Below are 22,597 nucleotides of genomic sequence, written 5' to 3'. Positions count from 1 at the left end.
ATTTTGAAATTGAGAAGTAGTTAGATTCTATAAGCAGATAATGGGCTATCATAGTTAAGAGCTTGGAAGGCAGCAGTACTGAGAGCTATGCTTAAGAGGTTTCAGAGAGGAAAACTATTAACAACTGGGTTAGAGATCTTTCTTGTACTATTTTGGGAAAGAATGTGCTGCCTTTTGCCCTTGTCCAATGGTTATGGCTACCACCTACACATTGCATCATCAAGTACCGCAATGTAAATGTAGAAGACATGTTAATTTTTCATAGTATAGTAGAGACAAAAATGGAGTATTTCAGAACAAATCTTTATTTAAGAATTAAAGGTAAACAAAAACAATAAGCAAAGAAGAGTACATGAACAGAACATAATATATCTCATTTGGTCTGAAATCTTGAAAAAGTTACTCTGACAACTTACCTGAGGTAGATTTGCGTTGGCACTGCTTCAAGGGAACCTCCATCCATCCCAGAAGTTACCTTCTAGCTTTGGTTACAGGCTCCCATGTGGTCCTCTCCAACCTCAGGTTATCTTATGTAATACCAACACAGTCTTACCACAGTTAAAAAGCCTCAGGCCTGTTTTACATCCTCAAAGTTCTGTTTGAGGAATGGTCCACTGTTAATTTAATTTCAGACTATAGACAATTACCAGTGAAAGAGGCTGAAGGAAGGGTACATCACCAACCTACTAATGTTTTAAGCTTTGTCTCTTTCTCCATGGTCTCTCTATTATAATGACCTTTTTTTTTAACTGCCATTGTCACACACTCAGTATTATGTTATGTATCACAATTTTCAAACTTTTACTGGTGATAGGCATGATTTCCCCCAAAGAGAAAAATACACATCTCATGTGTATTTATCACAATTTTTCATAGTACTATGTAATTTTTCATAGTACTAAAATTATTTATAAAATTACTGGAACATATTAAATCAAAAAATCTAACACAAAGACAGGTGGTGGTAGTGCATGCCTTTAATCCTACGACTAGGGAAGCAGCGGCAGGAGGATCTCTGTAAATTTGAGGCCAGCCTGTCTACATAGCTAGTTCCAGGACAGCCAGGGCTACACAGAGAAATCCAGTCTCAGAAAACCAAACTAAACCAAACAAACAGAAAACAAAAACAAACAAAACAACTGACACAATCAGTTTTCTAAAAGGAAAAATACTTGAACCAGATTCTTTACTGAGCTAAATTCACTGGCCTTAAGATTATGATTATCAAACAACTGTCCAGTTGAGAGCTTACAGCCACATGTAAGGTAGCACCAGAAGGATTTTTGTGACTCCAAACACTAATACCCCCTAAATTCAGGGGTTCACTAAACATTACAATAAACTAGGACTGTGATTAGCAATAAAATAATTATAATTCTATACAGTCTCAGATATGCAGGAACTTGATATATTTGTATTAAGTCTTTTAAGTCAAAGAAAGCAAATGAGAAGTGACCATTAAGCAGATGCTTTGGGTCATGAGGTATCCAAAGAATGTGAAAGACAATTAATTACCCTACTGGACTGGAAACACATATTTATTCTTAAATTTCAGGTCAATCTGCTGACTACTTTCTAATATTTAGAATCCTGCATTCCAAACCAAGAATATACCTTATATTGTGTTGACTGCAATCCTTTCCCTGGGATTAAACTGTATGTTTCTTTCCTTGATAGAACTGAAATAAATGGAAAAAAAATATCATTATGAAACTTAATTTGCTGCAAGTATCAGGATAATAGACTGAAGAAGAACATTAGCTTTGGAGTCAGGACCCTCAAAATCTGTGACCTGTTTCTCTATGAAAATGCTTCACTGCGTGTCTCCTCTACTTTCTCTGACTTACAACTTGCCCCCTATTCCTTCTGCTCTATGCCAGTTGTTACAATATCTATCACTAAAAGAGTGAAGTAAGTCACAAAACTTATCATCATAACCAGGATCCTAGAATTTGATGTTTTTACTTGAAAATAATGAATCTATAAATATTAAATTTCAACGACCCCAGTAATAACTCAAAAAGAAATTTTAGGGCCAATTTTGGACGTCTTAGGACAATTCTGAGGGCAGATGTCAACACTAAGCAAAGAACTGAGTATTCTATTTTTTGCTGAGGGTGATCATGCCAAAGGGAAACTACTAAGAATTTTAACCCACGCTAAGTACTCCCTAGCTTCTTAGCAACACACCATTCCCATTCTAGCCAAGAGATTTTTAAGATACAAACAAGAAAACCAAATGGAAAGCGTAAATCAAAGCACAACTTTCTTCTAACAATAAACCATGCCCTACTTACACACAAGATTACAATTCTTTCCTTTATTGGATTTATGACATTTTAAAAGTGAAACTAAAGCAATCATTAAGTGGTTGAAACGAAAGAAAAGCATCTTTACCTGAGATACCCTCCAGATCCACGCTGACCTGCCCTAGCTCCTCTAGAACAAGCTTTTGGGTTGCTAAGACATTATTTCCATACAACTCTATAGTTTTTTCATTTTTTTTTTTTCACAATGTGTTTCACCTATGAGAGCAGGTCTTTGCATACACAGCATATATACAGATTCTCACCCACAATTAGATCTCTTACTGGAACAACTCCTACATAAAACTCGTTCTCTGGGGCCTGACTAAGTAAGAACGTCTTTCTAGTTTCTCAGACACAATGCATTTACAGGTTTTCACTGAGTTCCCTGATAAGCCCCAAGAGCTGAAAATTAATAAGCTTTCTTCATTTATTCAGATACTTATTGTTTCTCTGATTTTTGTCTAGGAGGATGCAAACCCAAGTATGACTCTCCAACAAGTGTTTTTGCCACACTCAAAATACCCATTTACCCCAGTATGGCTTCTCTGAGGGGTAAGAAAGTCAGACTTCTGTTAGATGCTTTTTCCTGTAAAGTCTGGGGCTTCTCCCCAGGGTGAATTTTCTGATATCCAATAAGGCGTACATAGTGTCTGAAGTACTGCCAATACAAAATATTTATATGGTTGTTCTCTGGTGTGAACTGTCTTGTAAAAATGAGGACTTAACACTGCTGGAGCTCTCATACTGCATTATAAGGTTTCCTACCTATACAAATCTTGTGAGGAAGGTTTCCTAAAACCCAGAGCATTTGTGGAGTTCTTTACAAGTGTGGCTAATAAAGGTGTCCTGATGGGGCCACTCTCTGCATTAAAGCTTTTCTTACAGTTCCCAAGACTGTAGACTTTTTCTGGACTCCAATGAAGTCTGAGATCTAAGGGAGATCTGAAATTTGCCTAGGACTCTTTCTCTTATTGGATTCTGATATGTAAATATATTTTTAAGGTTATGTGACTTCTTGTCAAGACATCCGTGAGGTTTCCGATGCGTGAGAGCTGAGATCAAGCCCTTTTTCACTCATATTACAAATGTATTCATCGTCAATGTGCACTGTCTGATGTTGAAGAAGCGCTGGGCTATGATGGAAGTTTTTATCACATACACTGTATTTATAATGGAGCTCCTCTGTTTGTGTCCTCATTTTCTGCTGGGCAACGAAGTCCATACCTAGGAAGAAGTCAGTCTCACACACAGACCACTGATGTGGTTTTTCTTCCATATGAATTCTCTGATGTACAATAAAGTCTGAGCTACAGTTGAAACTTTTCTCATATTCAAGGCATTTGAAAGTATGAGTGTGAGTTGCCTGGTGCCTAATTAGGTTGGCACTCCGAGTAAAACTTCTCATACACTCCAAGCATTTATATGGTTTCTCACCTGTATGGACTCTCTGGTGAACAATAAGGTCTGATTTCTGGCCAAAGCACTTCTCACAGGCACCACACTTATACGGCTTCTCCCCAGTATGAACTCTTTTATGCACAATGAAGGCGGACCGGTGTCGGTAACTCTTCTCACATTTATTGCATTTGTAGGGCCTTTCACCGGTATGAGTCCTTTGGTGGCTAATAAGATCTGATTTCCCACTAAAAGCTTTTTCACATTCCAGACACTTAAAAGGTTTCTCACCTGTGTGAGTTCTTCGGTGCCTTATGAGATTTGTACTTCGACTGAAGCATTTATCACACTCATTACACAAATAAGGTTTTTCCCCCGTATGGCTTCGCTGGTGGACAAGCAGATCAGAGCTCTGACCAAAATTCTTGCCACAGATGTCACAGGTATAAAGCTTTTTACCTGCATGTGTTCTCTGGTGTCCTGAAAGGGCTAAATGGTGCCAAAAGCTCTTCTCACACGTGCTACACTTGTAAGGTTTCTCATAATTATGGATCCTCTGGTGGGAAATAAGATCTGAACTTTGGATGAAGGTTTTCTCACACATATCACATCTATAAGGTTTCTCCCCAGTATATGTTCTCTCACACATGCGTGCTAAGTTTTCACGAAAGTTTTGTTCACGTTCAAGGCACTGATATATTTGATTATCTATTTGAGTAATCTTGTGTACACGAATATAAATCTTTTTCCCCTTCTGAGGACATACATGGTATGTTTTCCTTTTTTGAGTTCTCTGATTACATTTCTCTTCTGAAGTGTACATCTTCTATGGTTCCGTCCTAAGTGGTTTTCCATCAGTCTTCTTGATCCCTGTTTTCATAGTCATTTTTCTGATAACTTCAAAAATATATCTGTTTTAAGCCTTTCATTCATTAGCAGTTTGTGTTTAAAAACTTCCAGCATCATATACATTAGTTTCTTACTTGGTACCTCCAAACCTATGAGACAAAGCAGAAATATTACTTATATTTCTATCACTAAAAAGTCTGAAAGCCAAAAGCACCATAGTAAAGACTGAGAGAAACTCTTTACTGGGGCTGCTGAAATGGCTTGATGGATAAAAACGCTTGCTACTGAACCTGATGACCAGAGTTCTATTCCCACAACCTATCTACATGGTACAAGTTGAGAACTAAATGTCCTCCAATATCCACACTGGTGTCATGCAGCACCTACCTACTCCTAAACACACACAAATTAAATGCAAAGAAAGGGAGGGAGAGGGAGGATAAACTGTAAATTTTACATGGGCCCCTTATCCAGAATACCTGGGAACAGAATTTTTTGGATCTGAGATTTTGAAATATCCATATATACATAGAGTTTCCCTGGCAATGGGATGCATATTAAAACACAACACTCATTCAGGTTCAGACTCATCTTACACACAGGGCCTGAAGACAATCCATAAGGGTTTTGTTGTTGTTGTTGAAACTTTTATGTGAATTGATGTTTTTCCTGCATGTGTCTGTGTGAGGATGTCAGATGCCCTGGAACTGGAGTTACAGACAATTGCAAACTACCATGTGGGTGCTGGGAATTGAACCTGGGTCCTCTATAAGAGCACATAGTGCTCTTAACCCCTGAGCCATCTCTCCAGCCCCTCATAAAGTATTTTTAAATTAAAAACAAATTCTTGTTTTTGTGCCCATGCCACAGTGCATGACTGGAGTCAGAGGACAACTCAGAGAAGTTTGTTTTTTCTTCCACAAATTTTCACTGCATCTGTTTTCCTCACAACTGCATCCTGACAGCTGTTCTGTCATCACTCTCCTACATCATCAATTTATTCCTTTCTATAGGATCTTTCTAGTTAGGAACGAGGCCATCCGCTCTCTTCTTAAAATAAAACAAAAACAAAAACAAAGCACAGCCAACAAGCAAGTTCTCTCAACCACCTTAGCCTCGAACTACTTCTCCCCTATTCTTCTCCCTTATATTAGAACTCCCCAAAAGAAAAACCATCTGTTAAGTGTTGGTTCTTGTCTTCTGGGGTTTCTGGACATACATATTCCAATCAGACACTCAGCCTTAACTCGTACCAGATTCCTTCAGAGACCTACAAACATCAAGGACGCCTGACCCTAGCTGCCAGCTTGAGTCATTCCTATACAGTCCCTACTCTGGTCACCCTGGTCTTTGCCACGGTTCAAGCAAGCACAACAATTTCCTTCGTGTCCTTTGTCTCTCCCTCCTCCTCTAGACTGTTTTCAAAGCTTCTCTCTTACCTCATTTAAATCTTTGCTCAGCTGTTACACATTCTCACTGGGGCCTTTTCTGACCATCTTATTCACCATCCCAACTCACTAACACCCTTTCCATATTTCTATTTGATTTTTCTCCACTGACTATGAGCCTACTAGACAAGAATACCCACACATGTTTCCATTACTATTATTCAGTTTGTTCACTGCTGTTTAACACCTAGTACATGCGGAGTTCTCAAATTTACAACAGATCGTATTTGGCATCTATAGACTCCTGTATAACCTATGAATCATTTGTTGCTCACTTTATGTCTATTTTTCTAGGAAGAAAATTTATTATTCACAATTTATCACAAAGGCTAAATATTCAACAAACAGATTTTGGCCTAGAGCCTACATATAAACTGTAAATGAAAAAATATCAAAACTCACAAAAAATGGCATGTTAGCAAATGTTAGGTCACCAACATAGCACACTAAAAAATAAAATGGGGTTGGGCAGTGGTGGCGCATGCCTTTAATCCCAGCACTTGGGAGGTAGAGGCAGGCGGATTTCTGAGTTCGAGGCCAGCCTGGTCTACAAAGTGAGTTCCAAGACAGCCAGGGCTACACAGGGAAATCCTGTCTCGAAAAAAAAAAAAAACAACAAAAAACAAAAGAAAAAGAAAAAAGAAAATGGAGCAGAACTTAGAAAAATACCCCAAAAGGATCTTAGGGACACACTAGGATCACATTCACCTCTGCTAATAAGACAATAGATGACTTCTTATTTCATCAATTTACTAACTCCAGTTTTCTAATTTTCATTCAGCAATTTTTATTATTTTCCTTATGAAAAACAAAGACAGTGCTCTTATTTATTGCAGTGAGTGATGAATTTAATCAATAGAAAAAAGCCTACAAGCAGATGCCAGTATTCCAAAAGTCACTTGGAAAAGCTTTAAAATTTAGCTTTGAAGATATGAGAGCTAAATACAAGGCAAAGAGATGTGTACAAAATGTAGCTTTGCACTGCAGACTGACAGAGTGAACATTGTGCTGTAAAGCTAGCAAGGATAAGGAGAGGCAAACAGTCTTTGAGAACTGTGAACTAAATAGCACAGACATAGTTGTGCTATACAGTGACTGTGTCCAGATTTTCAACATTCTGCACGGTAGCTGCTGTCACTCAGATGTCTCCTGGCATCACAGAGAAACCCCTCACACTCTGAGCCCTTTTTCTCTGATAGTATCCTAGGAAGTGCAAATACACCTACTAAGTGAATCCTTGCTAGACAATAAAATACCTACCCTCATCACATAAGCAGATACTCTCTTATGTTTTTCTAACCAAGATGGTGAATCAATCAAAGTTCATTTTGTCTATTCATGCATGGTGGGTGTCAGAGTGTTGACAGACTGCCTGGTGGGAGGAATCCACATCAAATACTCATTTGCTTGTCTATACACCAAAGGCCTTTTAGGAAAGTTATCAGAAAAATCACTAATTTGAGCAAAGAGCATGCTTTGTCCCTGTCATACTCAATCCTCTAATCCTAAAACATCAGAGAATATTACTCCTACTTTCTTTTATGAGGCTCAGTTTAGAGAAACGAGAGCCTAGCACCTATCTAGAATCTAATGTTGACTTTCGGTCAAAGCAAGCAAGCAAACGCCTTCTTTACACAGAAAGCTTTCAATTCATCCAAAATTTTGAAAGATCACCTAGCATTCTCTTTTGTTTTATACCTCACAATCAAGGTGTCAAGAATTAGTTGGCTTCATTTAAAAATTGATAAATCCATATCCAACCACTTTTCATCAATTTCTGCTACCAATCTGGTCCAAACCACTCTTACTTCTGTGGATTATTATAATTACTTCTTAGCAGATTCTTCTCTTTATAGGCCTAACTGCACGTCACTCCTAATCTCTACCATCTAAAAATGTGATATATTTGGCCATATGATCTTTTAACAAATGACTAAGGCCATATGAATGGTTCTGATTCGAGTAGAATAATGTTCCTCTAACTGGAGATTAGGATACAAAGAGTTGGCAAGCACAAAGAAGCACAGTCAGACTTAAGACTGAGGACAGTGAGAAAGCAGCTGTTGTAAGGCAAGGTGACCTCCAGACAAACTGATACTCGATTTCTGGTCTTCAGAGTGTAAAAAAAAAGAGCAAAATTTGTTTGTCAGAAACACTCAGACAGTAGTATGTTTTTTATAGCAGTTCTAACAAGCTAAGAAGCCTTCTGTGTATAGCTACCCTCACTACAATCTCCTCTGCAGCCAGTATAATCCTGTTAAAACAGAAAGTTAGATTATATACGTCTATCCTTTCAATATTTTTTCTTCCACTCAAATCTTTACAATAGCCCAAGAGTCTCAACTGGAGCTGCGCTGCCACTTTGTGCCACTGCCTGACTTCTTCAGTCTATACGGGGTCTGATTCAGCCACAATGGCTTCCCAAGCTGTTTCTCTTCCACACATACTCTTACTTAGGATTTGTGCCCTTTCTTTCTTCAGACTTTGCTCTCATACCTTGATCCAAGTATGGCCATGGCTCTCTCTTAATACCCCAAAAACTATTTTTTCATTTATCACTTCTTAGACAAACTGTTTCCAACCACTCTATTTAATATTGTGACTCTCCAGTGACAAAGCTACCTATCACTTTTCTTGTCTTATCCTTCTCCAGAGCATTTATCACACTCTAATACACTCTATCATTCACTTATTTGCTTATTGTATACTGTTAAATATAGGAAAGATGCTTTTAGTGTTCCTTCCCTAGTAGAGTAGTACTAAATATAAAAAAGCAATTGCTGTCATAAATGGATTTTCAAAGGAATTCTATTTCCTGGGGCTAGAGATGGCTCAGCAGTTAACACTGGCAGCTCTTCCAGAGTTCCCAAGTTTGATTCACAGCACCCATATGACAGCTCACAACCTTCTGTAACTCCAGTTCCAAGACATCAACACTCTCTTCTGCCTCCCACGGGCACCAGGCCTATATGGTGCACAGACTTCATGCAAACAAAACACCAATAACATAATAATTAAAAAAGAGAATTAAAAAAAATCGATTTTCCCACATAATCTGGTAAGGTGCAGTCTGTAAAGGAGAAGGTCAAATTTATAAGACTGAAGAAAAATGTAACTTACCGATATTGTAGACAGAAGAAAAGCAGCATTCACTTTATGGTCTTGAGAAAATCAAAATTTAAAAAGAAAACAAAAAAAAAACCAGCTTTCTGTAAAACACAAGTACAAAAGAAAAACTTTATACTAGATCATTTACACATAATGGACTTAACAGTGAATAAATATTTCCCTTAAAAACAACAAATGAGGGGTGCAGAAATAGCTCAGCTGTTAAGGGCAGCTGCTACTCTTGCAGAGGACCCAGGTTCAATTCCTACCACTCACATGGTACATGGAACTTTAGTTCAAAAGTACCCAATACCCTTGTGCAGAGGCCCCAGACATGCACATGCTGCACAAACGTATATGCAGGCAGAACACTCATATACATGAAATGAAATTTCAAAAATCTTAAAAAAAAAAAAAAGCAAAAGAATTTTCTTTTGGAATCTCACTGACTCAACTCTAGAAAGGATAACCATTAAGTATATAAGTATTGGAAGAGTTATTAAGTAGATAAGTATTGAAAGTTAAAAGAAATAATTAAACATAAACTTCTTAGATCAAATACTGAGAAATAACAAGTTGAAGAAAATAACATAAACTTGGAAATCAATGAACTAGAGAATAGAACAAAGTACTTTTAAAAATATTTTTTTTATTTTCTGTGAATGTTTTTTTTCACCTTTATGCTTGCACATAGGTCTGTGCAAGAGTGCAAGCCTGGTCCAAGAGGGCAGAGGAAGAATCCCCTGGAACTGTGAGCCACCATATAGATATTTGGAATAGAACCCAAGTCTTCTACAAGAGCAACAAGTACTCTAAACTATTGGGTCATTGCTCTAGCGATTATAAATTTATTTATAAATTAAAATACTGGTACTTTGCAGTCCTTGGGGGAGAGGCTTTTAATTCCAGCTACTTGGAAGAATAAAGAAAGAGGATCATAAAAGTCCAAAGCTTGTCTGAACCACCAAACAGGTTCAAAGCCAGTCAAGGCAACTTGGTGAAACTCTGTCTCAAAAACAAAACAAAACCACCACCAACAAAAACCTAGCATGGTTCTTGCCTAGAATGTAAAGACCTGTGGTTAACAATCACTAGCACTTGGTTCAACTGGAGGTCAGCATGCAGAAGAATACGAATTGATCCATCCTTCTTGTACTAAGCTCAACTCCAAGTGGATCAAGGACCTCCACATAAAACCAGACACACTGAAACTAATAGAAAAGAAACTGGGAAAGACCCTTGAGGACATGGGCACAGGGGAAAAGTTCCTGAACAGGACGCCAATAGCTTATGCTCTAAGATCAAGAACTGACAAAAGGGACCTCATAAAATTACAAAGTTTCTGTAAGGCAAAGGACACCATCAAAAGGACAAATTGGCAACCCAACAAATTGGGAAAAGATCTTCACCAACCCTACATCTGACAGAGGGCTAATATCCAATATATACAAAGAACTCAAGAAGTTAGACCCCAGAAAACCAAATAACCCTATTAAAAAATGCGGTATGGAGCTAAACAAAGAATTTTCACCTGAAGAACTTCAGATGGCTGAGAAGCATCTTAAAAAATGTTCAACATCATTAGTCATTGGGGAAATGCAAATCAAAACAACCCTGAGATTTCACCTCACACCAGTCAGCATGGCTAAGATCAAAAACTCAGGAGAAAACAGGTGCTGGCGAGGATGTGGAAAAAGAGGAACACTCCTTCACTGCTGGTGGGGTTGCAAATTGGTACAACCACTCTGGAAATCAGTCTGGTGGTTCCTCAGAAAACTGGGCACATCACTTCTGGAAGACCCTGCTATACCATTCCTGGGCATATACCCAGAGGATTCTCCAGCATGTAATAAGGATACATGCTCCACTATGTTCATAGCAGCCCTATTTATAATAGCCAGAAGCTGGAAAGAACCCAGGTGTCCCTCAACGGAGGAATGGATACAAAAAAAATGTGGTATATATGCGCAATGGAGTACTATTCAGCCATTAGAAACAATGAGTTCATGAAATTCTTAGACAAATGGATGGAGTTGGAGAACATCATCCTAAGTGAGGTAACCCAGTCTCAAAAGATCAATCATGGCATGCACTCACTGATAAGCGGATGTTAGCCTAGAAACTTGGAATACCTAAGACATAATCCACATGTCAAATGATTTCCAAGAAGAACGGAGGAATGGCCCCTGGTTCTGGAAAAGTTCAGTGCAGCAGTATAGGGCAATACCAGAACAGGGAAGTGGGAAGGGGTAGATGGGGGAACAAGGGAAGGGAAGAGGGCTTATGGGACTTTCGGGAAGTGGGGAGCCAGGAAAGGGGAAATCATTTGAAATGTAAATAAAAAATATATTGAAAAAAAAAAAGAAAATATCTAATAAAAAGTTTAAAAAAAAAAAAAAGAACAATCACTAGCACCTGGGGCAGGACAAATGACTGAGTAGTTAAGAGCACTGGCAAAATGGAGGCAGGGGCTGATACAGCAACCATGGAGGACTGCTGCTTACTGGGCTGCACTCCATGGCTTGCATAGACTGCATTCTTTCTTATAGCACTAGGACCCCCAGCCCAAGGACGGCCTCATCTACAATTAGCTGGGACCTCCCACATCATCACCACAGGTTTGTCCATAGGTCAATCTAGTGGAGGTATTTTCCCATCTAAGGGTCCCTCTTTTAAAAGGATTCTAGCTTGTATTAAACAGATACAAAACTATCCAACAAAACACCCATACCAAAATAATTTTTTTCTTTCTATGTCTCTGTATGTTGCATGTGTGCAAGTGCATGAGGAGGCCAGAACTATAGGCAGTTGTGAGTCACCTAACAAGAATGCTTGAAACTGAATTCAGGTCCTCTTGGAAGAGCATGAAGTACTCTTAACTGCTGAGCCATTTCTCCAGCCCAAACTGTAAAGTTATTTTGTTGGTTCCCCCCTTTGGTTTGTTTATGATTTACTTATATTTTATGTGTATGAGTTTTCTTCCCTACACAGATACATATGTACTGTCTTATTTTTCTATTGCTGTGATAAGACACCAAGGCAATTAGTATTTAATTTGGGTTTATGATTTTAGAGGATTACAATCCATGATGGTGGGAAAAAAGGCATGATGTCAGGAATATCTGAGAGCATGCATCATGACCTGTAAGTAGAAGGCAGAAAGAGCAAAGTAGGAATAACATATTTTGAAACTTCAATGCCCAGGCTCAGTGACACACCTCTAGTACCATGACTGCTAAACCTTTCCAAACAGTTCCACCACCTAGGAGTCAAGTATTCAAATATGAACCTGTGGGGAGTCACTGTCATTGAAACCATGCACCAAGTATATGCACCATATATGTGCAATGCCCAAAGGGACCAGATTGAATGCATCAAATCCTCTGGAATTAAAGGTACAACCTATTGTTAGGCTTCCGGTAGCTATTTGTACCAGGAAACCAGGTGGCTCCACAGTCTTCTATGCACAGCCGGCCTGGAGAGAGTGATCTCCCAGCAGCACTTTCACTTCTGAGTGTGGAGTAGAGATCTCCACTTTCTCTCCAATATCTCTCTGGAGGGGAACAGCTAGGAGGTGCACAGGGCATATGAACAGTAGAGCAGCTGGGAAAGGAGCCATCTGATTGCCATTTGTACCAGGGAGCCAGGCAGCTCCACAGCCTTCTGTGGAGAATCTGTGCACAGACCCTGCCAGAAGAGAGTTGGTCTTCTAGGAGTACAGACACAGGCTTACAGGCCCACAGGAGGGACAAGCTCCAGCCAGAGACAGCGAGACGAATTAATAGCAAAGATAGCCAGATGACAAAAGGCAAGCACAAGAATCCAACCAATGGAAACCAAGGCTACCTGGCAATATTAGAACCCAATTCTCCCACTGCAGCAAGTCCTGGATACCCCAACACACCAGAAAAGCAAGAGATGGATTTAAAATCGAATGATGCTGATAGAGGACTTCAAAAAGGACTCCCTTAAAGAAATATGGGAGAACATGGGTCAACAGGTAAAAGCCCTTAAAAAGGAAACACAAAAATCCCTTAAAGAAATCCAGGAAAACATGGGTCAACAGGTAGAAGCTCTCAAAGAGGAAACAAAAAATCCCTTAAAGAATTTCAGGAAAACACAAACAAGTGAAAGAACCGAACAAAACCATCCAGGATCTAAAAGTGGAAGTAGAAACAATAAGAAATCACAAAGTGAGACATCTCTGGAGATAGAAAACCTTGGAAAGAATTCAGGAGTCATAGATGCAAGCATCAACAGAATACAAGAGATAAAAGAAAGAATCTCAGGTGCTGAAGATACCATAGAAAACATTGACTCAACAGTCAAAGAAAATGCAAAATGCATAAAGCTGGTAACCCAAAACATCCAGGAAATCCAGGACACAATGAGAAAACCAAACCTAAGGATTATAGGTATAGAAGAGAGTGAAGATTTCCAACTTAAAGGGCCAATAAATATCTTCAACAAAATTCTAGAAGAAAACTTCCCTAACCTAGAGAAAGAGATGCCCATGAACATACAAGAAGCCTTCAGAACTCCAAACAGACTGGACCAGAACAGAAAGTTCCCGACACATAATAATCAAAACACCAAATGCACTAAGCAAAAAAAAAGAATATTAAAAGCAGTAAGGGAAAAAAAGGGCAAGTAACTTATAAAGACAAACCTATCAGAATTACACCAGATTTCTCACCAGAGACCATGAAAGCTAGAAGATCCGGGCAGATCTCATACTGACCCTAAAAGACCAGCCCAGACTACTATACTCAGCAAAACTCTCAACATAGATGGAGAAACCAAAATATTCCATGATAAAACCAAACTTACACAATATCTTTCCACAAATCCAGCCCTACAAAAGATAATAAATGGAAAATGCCAATACAAGGGGGAAAACTACACTGTAGAAAAAGCAATAAAGTAATCTTCTTTCAACAAACCCAAAAGAAGATAACCACACAAACATAAAAATAACATCAAAACCAACAGGAAGCAACAATCACTATTCCTTAATATATATCTCTTAACATCAATGGACTCAATCCCCAATAAAAAGACACAGAATAACAGACTGGATACAAAAACAAGACCCAGCACTTTGCTGCATATAGGAAACACACCTCAGTGTCAAAGATAAACACTACCTCAGAATAAAAGGCTGAAAAACAATTTTCCAAGCAAATGGTCCCAGGAAACAAACTGGAGTAGCCATTCTAATATCAGATAAAATAGACTTTCCACCAAGAGTCATCAAAAAAGACACGGAAGGACACTTCATACTCATCAAAGGAAAAAAATCTACCAAGAACTCTTAATTTTGAACATCTATGCTTCAAATGCAAGGGCACCCACATTCATAAAAGAAACTTTACTAAAGCTCAAATCACACATTGCACCTCACATAATAATTGTTGGTGACTTCAACATCCTACTCTCATCAATAGACCAGGGAAATACAAACTAAACAGAGACACAGTGAAACTAACGGAAGTTATAGACCAAATGGATTTAATAGATATCTATAGAACATTTCATCCTAAATCAAAAGAGTGTATACCTTCCTCTCAGCACCTCATGGTACCTTCTCCAAAACTGACCATATAATTGGTCACAAAACAGACCTCAACAGATATGAAATGATTGAAATAATCCCATGCTGCCTCCTATCAGATCACTACAGATTAAGGCTGGTCTTCAATAGCAACAAAAACAACAGAAAGCCCACATACACATGGAGGCTGAACAATGCTCTACTCAATGATACTTTGATCAAGGAAGAAATAAAAGGAAAGAAATCAAACACTTTTTAGAATTTAATGAAAATGAAGGCACAACATACCCAAACTTACGGGACACAATGAAAGCACTGCTAAGAGGAAAACTCAGCTCTGAGTGCCTCCACAAAGAAACTGGAGAGAACATATACCAGCAGCATAACAGCACACCTGAAAGCTCTGGAACAGAAAGAAGCTAATACACCTAAGAGGAATAGACAGCAGGAAATCATCAAACTCAGGGCTGAAATCAACCAAGTAGAAACAAAAAGAACTATACAAAGAAGCAACAAAACTAGTAGCTAGTTCTTGGAGAAATCCAACAAGATAGATAAACCCTTAGCCAGACTAACCAGAGGGCACAGAGACAGTATCCAAATTAACAAAACCAGAAATGAAAAGGGAGATATAACAACAGAAATGGAGGAAATTAAAAAAAAAAAAATCATCAGATCCTACTACAAAAGCCTATACTCAACACAACTGGAAAATCTGGATGAAATGCACAATTTTCTAAACAGATACCAAATAACAAAGTTAAATCAGGATCCGATAGACCATCTAAACAGTTCCATAAACCCTAAAGAAACAGAAACAGTCATTGAAAAGTGTCCCAACTGGAAAAAACACAGGACCAGATGTATTTAGTGTAGAATTCTATCAGACCTTCAAAGAAGACCTAATATCAATACTCTTCAAACTATTCCACAAAATAGAAACAGAAGGAACACTACCCAACTCGTTCTATGAAGCCACAATTACGCTGATACCAAAACCACACAAAGATCCAACAAAGAACAATTTCCCTTATGAATGTTGATGCAAAAATACTCAATAAAATTCTTGCCAACCGAATCCAAGAACACATCAAAACGATCATTCGCCACAATCAACTAGGCTTCATCCCAAGAATGCAGGGATGGTTCAATATACGGAAACCCATCAATGTAATCCATTACATAAACCAACTCAAAGAAAAAAACCACGTGGTCATTTCATTAGATGCTAAAAACGCTTTTGACACAATCCAGCATCCTTTCATGTTAAAAGTCTTAGAAAGATCAGGAATTCAAGGCCCTTACCTAAACATAGTAAAAGCAATATACAGCAAACCGGTAGCCAACATCAAACTCAATGGAGAGAAATTTGAATCCCACTAAAATCAGGGATTAGACAAGGCTGCCCTCTCTCTCTCCGTATCTATTCAATATAGTACTTGAAGTTCTAGCTTGAGCAATTTGACAACAAAAGGAGGACAAAGAGATACAAATTGGAAAGGAAGAAGTCAAATTATCGCTATTTGGAGATATGATAGTATACTTAAGCAACCCCAAAAACTCTACCAGAGAATTCCTATAGCTGATAAACAACTTCAGCAAAGTGGCTAGATATAAAATTAACTCAAACAAATCCGTAGCCTTCCTATACTCCAAGGATAAACAGGCTGAGAAAGAAATCATGGAAACGACACCCTTCATAATAGGCACAAACAATATAAAGTATCTTGGTGTGACTCTAACCAAACAAGTGAAAGATCTGTATGACAAGAACTTGAAGTCTCTGAAGAAAGAAACCTCAGAAGACCTCAGAAACGCAAATCAAAACAACCCACCACCAGTCAGAATGGCTAAGATCAATAATTCAGGAGATAGCAAGTGCTGGCAAGGATGTGGAGAAAGAGTAACACCCCCTCCACTGCTGGTGGGACTGCAAGCTGGTACAACGCTCTAGAAATCAGTTTGGCAGTTCATTAGAAAATTGGGCATGATACTACCGGAGGACCCCGCTATACCACTCCTGGGCATATACCCAGAGGTTTCCCCAGCATTTAAAAAGGACACATGTTCCACTATGTTCATAGCAGCGTTATTTATAATAGCCAGAAGCTGGAAAGGACCCAGATGTCCCTCAATGGAGGAATGGATAAGGAAAATGTGGTACATTTACACAATGGAATACTACTCAGCTAATAAAAACAACGAATTCATGAAATTCCTATGCAAATGGAAGGAACTAGAAAATAGCCTGAGTGAGGTAACCCAATCACAAAAGTACACACATGGTATGTGATCCATCCCATAGAGTTACAAAACCTGGACACTATTGTGGATGCCAACAAGTGCTTGCTGACAGGAGCCTGATATAGCTGTCACCTGGGAGGCTCTGCCAGTGCATGACAAATACAGAGAACACTCTGAGCCAGCCATTGAACTGAGCACAGGGTCACCAATGGAGGAGCTAGAGAAAGGACCCAAGGAGCTGAAGGGGTTTGCAGTGCCATAGAGGAACTACAACTTAAACAACCCAGTACCCCCTCCGCCCCCCCCAGAGCTCCCAGGGACTAAACCAAGATGCATATGTAGCAGATGGCCTTGTTGGACATCAAAGAATGGCCTTGTTGGACATCAAAGGGAGGAGAGGCCCTTGGTCCTGAGAAGGCTAGGTGCCCCAGTATAGGAGAATGCCAGGACAGAGAAGTGGGAGTGGGTGGATTGGTGAGCAGGAAAAGAGGGGAATGGGTTAGGGGATTTTGCGGGGGGGGGGGGGGGGGGGGGGGGGGGGGGGGGGGGGGGGGGGGGGGGGAAGAGACCAGGAAAGGGAACACCATTTGAAATGAAAATAAAGACTATATCTAATAATAATAATTTAAAGAAATCTATTGTTAGCTCCATTGGGTACTGGGACCCACTCCTGGGTCCTTTGAAAATGCTCTTAACAGCTGAGCTGTCTCTCCAACTCCAAATGTAAATATTTAAAATATTTTTTGTTTTGGTTTTTCAAGACACAGTTTCTCTATATAGCCCTGGCTGTCATGAAACTCTCTCTGTAGACCAAGCTGGCCTCAAACACATCTGGCTTTGTCTCCCAAATGCTGGGGATTAAAGGCAGTGTGTGACACCACTCCCTAGCATTCAACTGTAAAAAGCTTAAAGTGCAAGCAAATACTATATTTTGTGTAAGAAATCAGAAATTTAAAAAAACTATATTTAAAACTATAAAACTATATTTTAAAAATATTAAAAAACATATACTTATTGACTTGGTAAAAAAATAAATTAGGAAAAAATGAGGAAACTAATGTACTTGATATCACAAGATAGGTAAAAATGGGATCAAAACCTAGGAGGACAGAATTGATGTGAATAAAAGGAGAAAGTGACATATTTCTCTAAGGACACATTTCTGCATACATATATATTTAACAGAAATAAACGGGTGGCCTGGGATAGGGCTCTGTAGTGCAGCATATGTAGGGCCCTAGGCCCTTATCACTAGCAGTGCCAAGGAGCTGCAAAATGACACCTATGTGGTGCCTCACAACTATAATCCCAGTACTTGGAGGATGGGTAGGAGAACTGGGGAATATTTGAGGCTAGCCTTGGCTATAAAATTCCAAGCCTGCTTGGCCTACAAACTGAGAACCCATTTCAAAACAAACAAAAGACAGTTTGTTTCAAACAGATCACCCAAAAGGAAAAAATAACTCTTATATAGCATGAATAATTTGTTTCTTTTATTTATTTATTTATTTTATTTTTTATTTGAGAAATTGGCTCATTATACAGCTTAGGCAGATCCTGAATTCTGATCTGCTTGCCTCAGACTCCCGCCCCCAGTACTGAGATTAGCAGCACACACAGTCTCCCAAACTGTATATACACAATTAGTGAACCCTAGTTATGGGGCTTTTCCTCACAGTACATACTAGTTGGTATGTATACCAGAGTTGGATAATGGGACATAGATTCCCCACAGTTACAGAAGGAAATTACAAATAGAAAAGAACAAGATTTGAATGAACTCTGTTGTGTGGTTAGATGGAATTAAAGGGCAGTATCAGAATGAGGCCACAGTTTGCACTGTACGCAGAAGCTGTATAGTGCACACATGAAAGGGTTTCTTATCCTAATAATGTCAGCTCTAACGCACAGCAATAATGCACATGTTATAATGTAAGTATAAGACTCCAGGTTCACAGCGTTCATCACTGAATGGAATCAGGAGACATGGTAGATAACAGGGTTTGCAAACCAGCCTACGGTAAGTATCTTTGTTGAGCTAAAATACAGAAATGTTCAAACAAAAATACAGTATGTTGGTTTTTTACTGCCTCATGGTGATAGGGATTGAACCCAAGGGCTGCACACACTTCATACTCTACCACTGAGCTATCCTTTTTTATATTTTGAGAAAGGTTTATCCTAGGTGCGCAAGCTAATTTTGTAACTTCCAATCCTCCTGCCTCACCTCTTTACCTGAGTTTGCTCACAGTTTGCGAAATGGATCAGATTATCTTATTAAACTACCAGTCCAAAGCATCACAATTGCTCTCAATAGTCAAGAAACTATGGTGCACAAGAAAACCAAACAGAAAACCAATTTTAAATCAGGAAACAATTTTTGTATGCAAATAAAATATGATCTGGCTGTCAATCTTCAAAACAGAATATGACACTTCCCATTTAAAATACTGTTTCTGAACACATTTACAATAAAAATCCAAGGTTTGTACCGCCTTCCATACTATGGAATTTCTGCCATTTTCATCCTCACAGGCACCTCAAAAAATTTTGTTTCTTCTGCCCAAACCACTGTTCCTCCATGAAGCTTCCTCCACTATCTGTTTAAGCAGCAGCCTGAAACGACTGTCCAACTTTATGATATGTGCTTCATGTGCACACCCTTGTCTGTCTCTCCTACGATAGCGTAACATCTACTATGGTTAGGATCTTGTCTTTTGGTCACTGCAATATCTGTAACATTTAGAATAAATCTGTTAAACAACAACAGCAACAAAAACCAAGTAAACAAGTCTCAGACTGAAAAGGAGAATCATTATCCTTGGATCTCCAATGTGTATCTGGCAAACACAAACACAGCCTCCAAATCCCTACTCCAGGTTACTGTCTCTAAAATGCTTCCTTTGCCCCTCCTAGGAAAGGAGGACTTCTGTTCTTTCATGAGCAACATCAGACTGCACTTCATAAGCAAAGAGCAGACAAAAATTCCACTAGACAGGCTGAGCAACAGAACTTCAGAGCTCAAGAGTCTTCTCAGTTAAAGGCTATATGGGATTATCAAACAGTAAATACTAAAGCACTGTCTTAAAAACCACACTTGCTGTACAGCCTCAGACCAGGGACTGCCTCAATTTTCATTGATTACATGGATTATGGACATTTAATCCTCCCAAGAACACTGTAAAATCAGTTGCTACCACCATCTTACTGATAGAAAACCTGTTGCTATGGCAGTTACCTAATTACCCAAGAACTCACAGATAACAGAGACAGGGTTTAAATATCCATCTTGGAGCCTTCCAGAGCATTGGGCACACTGACTTCTTTGTATTGCAAATCAAAAGAGCCACAATTGTTGCAAACCTACTGTGACTATACATGCTTGTTAGAAAAGTATGTGCAAAGGGCCACTATGTTAGCTACCAGAAAGACCCTTTTCCTTTTCCAAGTATGTTTTACCTTCTTTCTTGTCCCACCCCTACTCGAAAGTTCACATTTATATAGAAACAGATATATGCCACTTACCTTAACAAGAACCCAACGACTTATTCTTTTGGATGCACAAGGTCTCTAATCCAGAAGTACTCATAATATTAAATTCTTCCCTCTGCTAGGGGAAAAAGCAACCATGTTGAACATGACTGCAAAACTTACATTTTTTTCCCACATCAGGCCATTCAAATAATGTTCCATGCCCTCTCCAATCCAGACATCATCCTTCAGCAAAAATGTGCTCATTCTAATGTTTCCTTATTTTCTTTCTGACCTGTTCTACAAAAAAAAATAACAAGAATTCTTTTGGCTGAGAGAACTTAAGTTCGGAACAAAGACCTAGGCCTTGTTTTTCTCCTGTTACTTGTTTTTGTATCACTTAATTTTTGCTGTTAAGACGAGGGAGAATCTCACGTAGTTTAGGCTGACTTCAAACTTGCTAGGCAACTAAGGCTGGCTTTGAATTCCCTATCCTCCTGCCTCAGCTTCCCAAACGCTCAGGTGACTGATAGTGTATTATTATTTCAACTTCTGAGATCAAGGATTCATTCCTAGCGCACTAAAACCTGCAGGAATACGATACATGAATGTAAAGTTACATAGGACCAAGGCTGCTAAAAATAAATGACTATGGAAGGCTTTGAGCAAACAAATTCTGCAGATTCCGGGGCTACTCATCTAATCCCCGCCCTTACGGCTGGGGGAGGGTCCTCTCAGCGCCCACGGTTCTCTAGACATTCCGAAGACTACAGACTGTATTCGAGCCAGGCTCCATTACTACCTCCAAGACAGTCTTATAGGCTCTCCTCCCAACTTTTCGTTGATGGCGACCACAAGGGCGCCGCGCCTGGCCCGAATCCTCTCACCGCCAAGGACCGCGAGGACCCGCTGCACGCTTACTCCGCCGCCCGGGGCGGCACTTCCGGTGACCGGACCCTCACGCCGGAGCTTCCGGGGCCGTGCACTCCGCGCGGACCGATCGGTCCCGCCCCTGTCTCTTAGGGAAGCAGGGTGGGGTCGAGATGCCCAGAGGTCAGCCAGCCAACCGCTACACACTAACCTGGGGAACCCGTGCCCTCACGCTACAGGGCGGACGCAAACAGCTCTCACCAGCTGGGACTGGGAGGCGTAGCCACGCCTCGAGGCACGTAACCACTCCTCATAGGGCTTCACCAGGATAGGGCTTTACCCTGGCCAATAGGTACCGAACCTCGGGGAAATGGGCGGAGCCTGATCGCGCCTGCGCCCTGGCTCTTTCGGGTCCCCAAACAACCTTTTCAGCTCCCGGAATTTGGGACCCTGGAGCTGGCCTACGCTCTGGTGGCCACTGAATTGAAACAGTACTGCGGCTCTGGACTTCTGTTTTCGTTCTCCACGGCTGTTCAAATCAGGAGTCAGGAGTAGCGTCTCAAGGATAGATGCTGCGGACCCAGTCTTAAAATACCTTGAAAAGCCGGAGAAGTGGAGAATTCCAAAGGCTCTGCGGAGCAGTCACTCACGCTAGCAAAGGAGATGGATTAAGAAGCTATGAAAAGGGAGCGGCTGCGTGGCCTTATTGCGTGGAGAAAGCTGCGGGGAAATTGTGTTGAAAGGATTTCAGTCCTTTCTGATTGCGATTCCAGGCTAGAGAACAAATTGAGAAAAAAAATCAAAAAAGAACAGTTAATATCCTCCTTATTTGAAAATATAGATATATGTAGTCTGGCGAGATGGCTCTTGTGAGTGAGGAGCAGAGAGTGCTTATTGCTCAAACCTGGCAACCAGAATTTAATCCCTGGAACCGGTGGCAAAAGCGGGAAGAGAGAGAACTGACCGCAAAAGTTGACAGGGATACACACTAGTAAACAAGTATATAATATACACATATATACGTACATACACATATATGTATATAATAAAAACCCTCACAGGGGATGATGAGTACTAGAATTCTCTGGTCTGATGAAGAACTTGGACTGCCTGCTAAATACTAGAGTTAGACACTAATTCCTGTTGTCAGAATTTGCAGAGTTGCTGCAGCTTATTTTAAATTAAAAAAAATTAAGGCAAAAATAAATCCCACCAGTGTCATTCTAATATTTAAGGTCGTTTTAGATTTATATTATATGTATGAGTCTTTTATCAGCATATATAAGCACGTGATGTGTGTGTGTGCATACACACGCGCACACTCTCAGAGGATGTCAGATCCCCTGGAA

The 22,597-nt window shown here is 39.7% G+C and overlaps 1 protein-coding gene across 5 annotated transcripts; it reads right to left on the bottom strand.

Moving 5' to 3' along the window:
• Window positions 1-282: 282 nt before the first annotated feature.
• Window positions 283-21,525, bottom strand: Znf322 (zinc finger protein 322). Of its 5 annotated transcripts, none has more exons than XM_052156399.1 (4): window positions 21,460-21,525; window positions 20,433-20,517; window positions 9,122-9,210; window positions 283-4,702 (listed from the first exon to the last, which is right to left on the bottom strand). In XM_052156399.1, exon 4 carries the CDS (start codon window positions 4,525-4,527, stop codon window positions 3,328-3,330), a length of 1,200 nt encoding a protein of 399 aa, XP_052012359.1. In that variant the 5' UTR covers window positions 4,528-4,702; window positions 9,122-9,210; window positions 20,433-20,517; window positions 21,460-21,525; the 3' UTR covers window positions 283-3,327. The 5 variants fall into 5 exon arrangements, with proteins under 5 accessions (XP_052012359.1, XP_052012360.1, XP_052012357.1 ...); XM_052156400.1 differs by having other exon boundaries at window positions 20,433-20,514; window positions 21,460-21,516; XM_052156397.1 differs by lacking the exon at window positions 21,460-21,525 and adding an exon at window positions 21,181-21,419.
• Between the last annotated feature and the right edge of the window lie 1,072 nt (window positions 21,526-22,597).

This window comes from Apodemus sylvaticus, chromosome 14, assembly GCF_947179515.1.
Source record: "Apodemus sylvaticus chromosome 14, mApoSyl1.1, whole genome shotgun sequence".
NCBI lineage: Eukaryota > Metazoa > Chordata > Mammalia > Rodentia > Muridae > Apodemus > Apodemus sylvaticus.
Note: the sequence above shows the minus strand (reverse complement) of the source record. Positions and strands in the feature narration are given on the sequence as shown.

What these genes read in the sequence shown, in the direction of transcription:
- Znf322 (XM_052156399.1), bottom strand. Translation starts at nt 4,527, where the DNA reads ATGTACACTTCAGAAGAGAAATGTAATCAGAGAACTCAAAAAAGGAAA.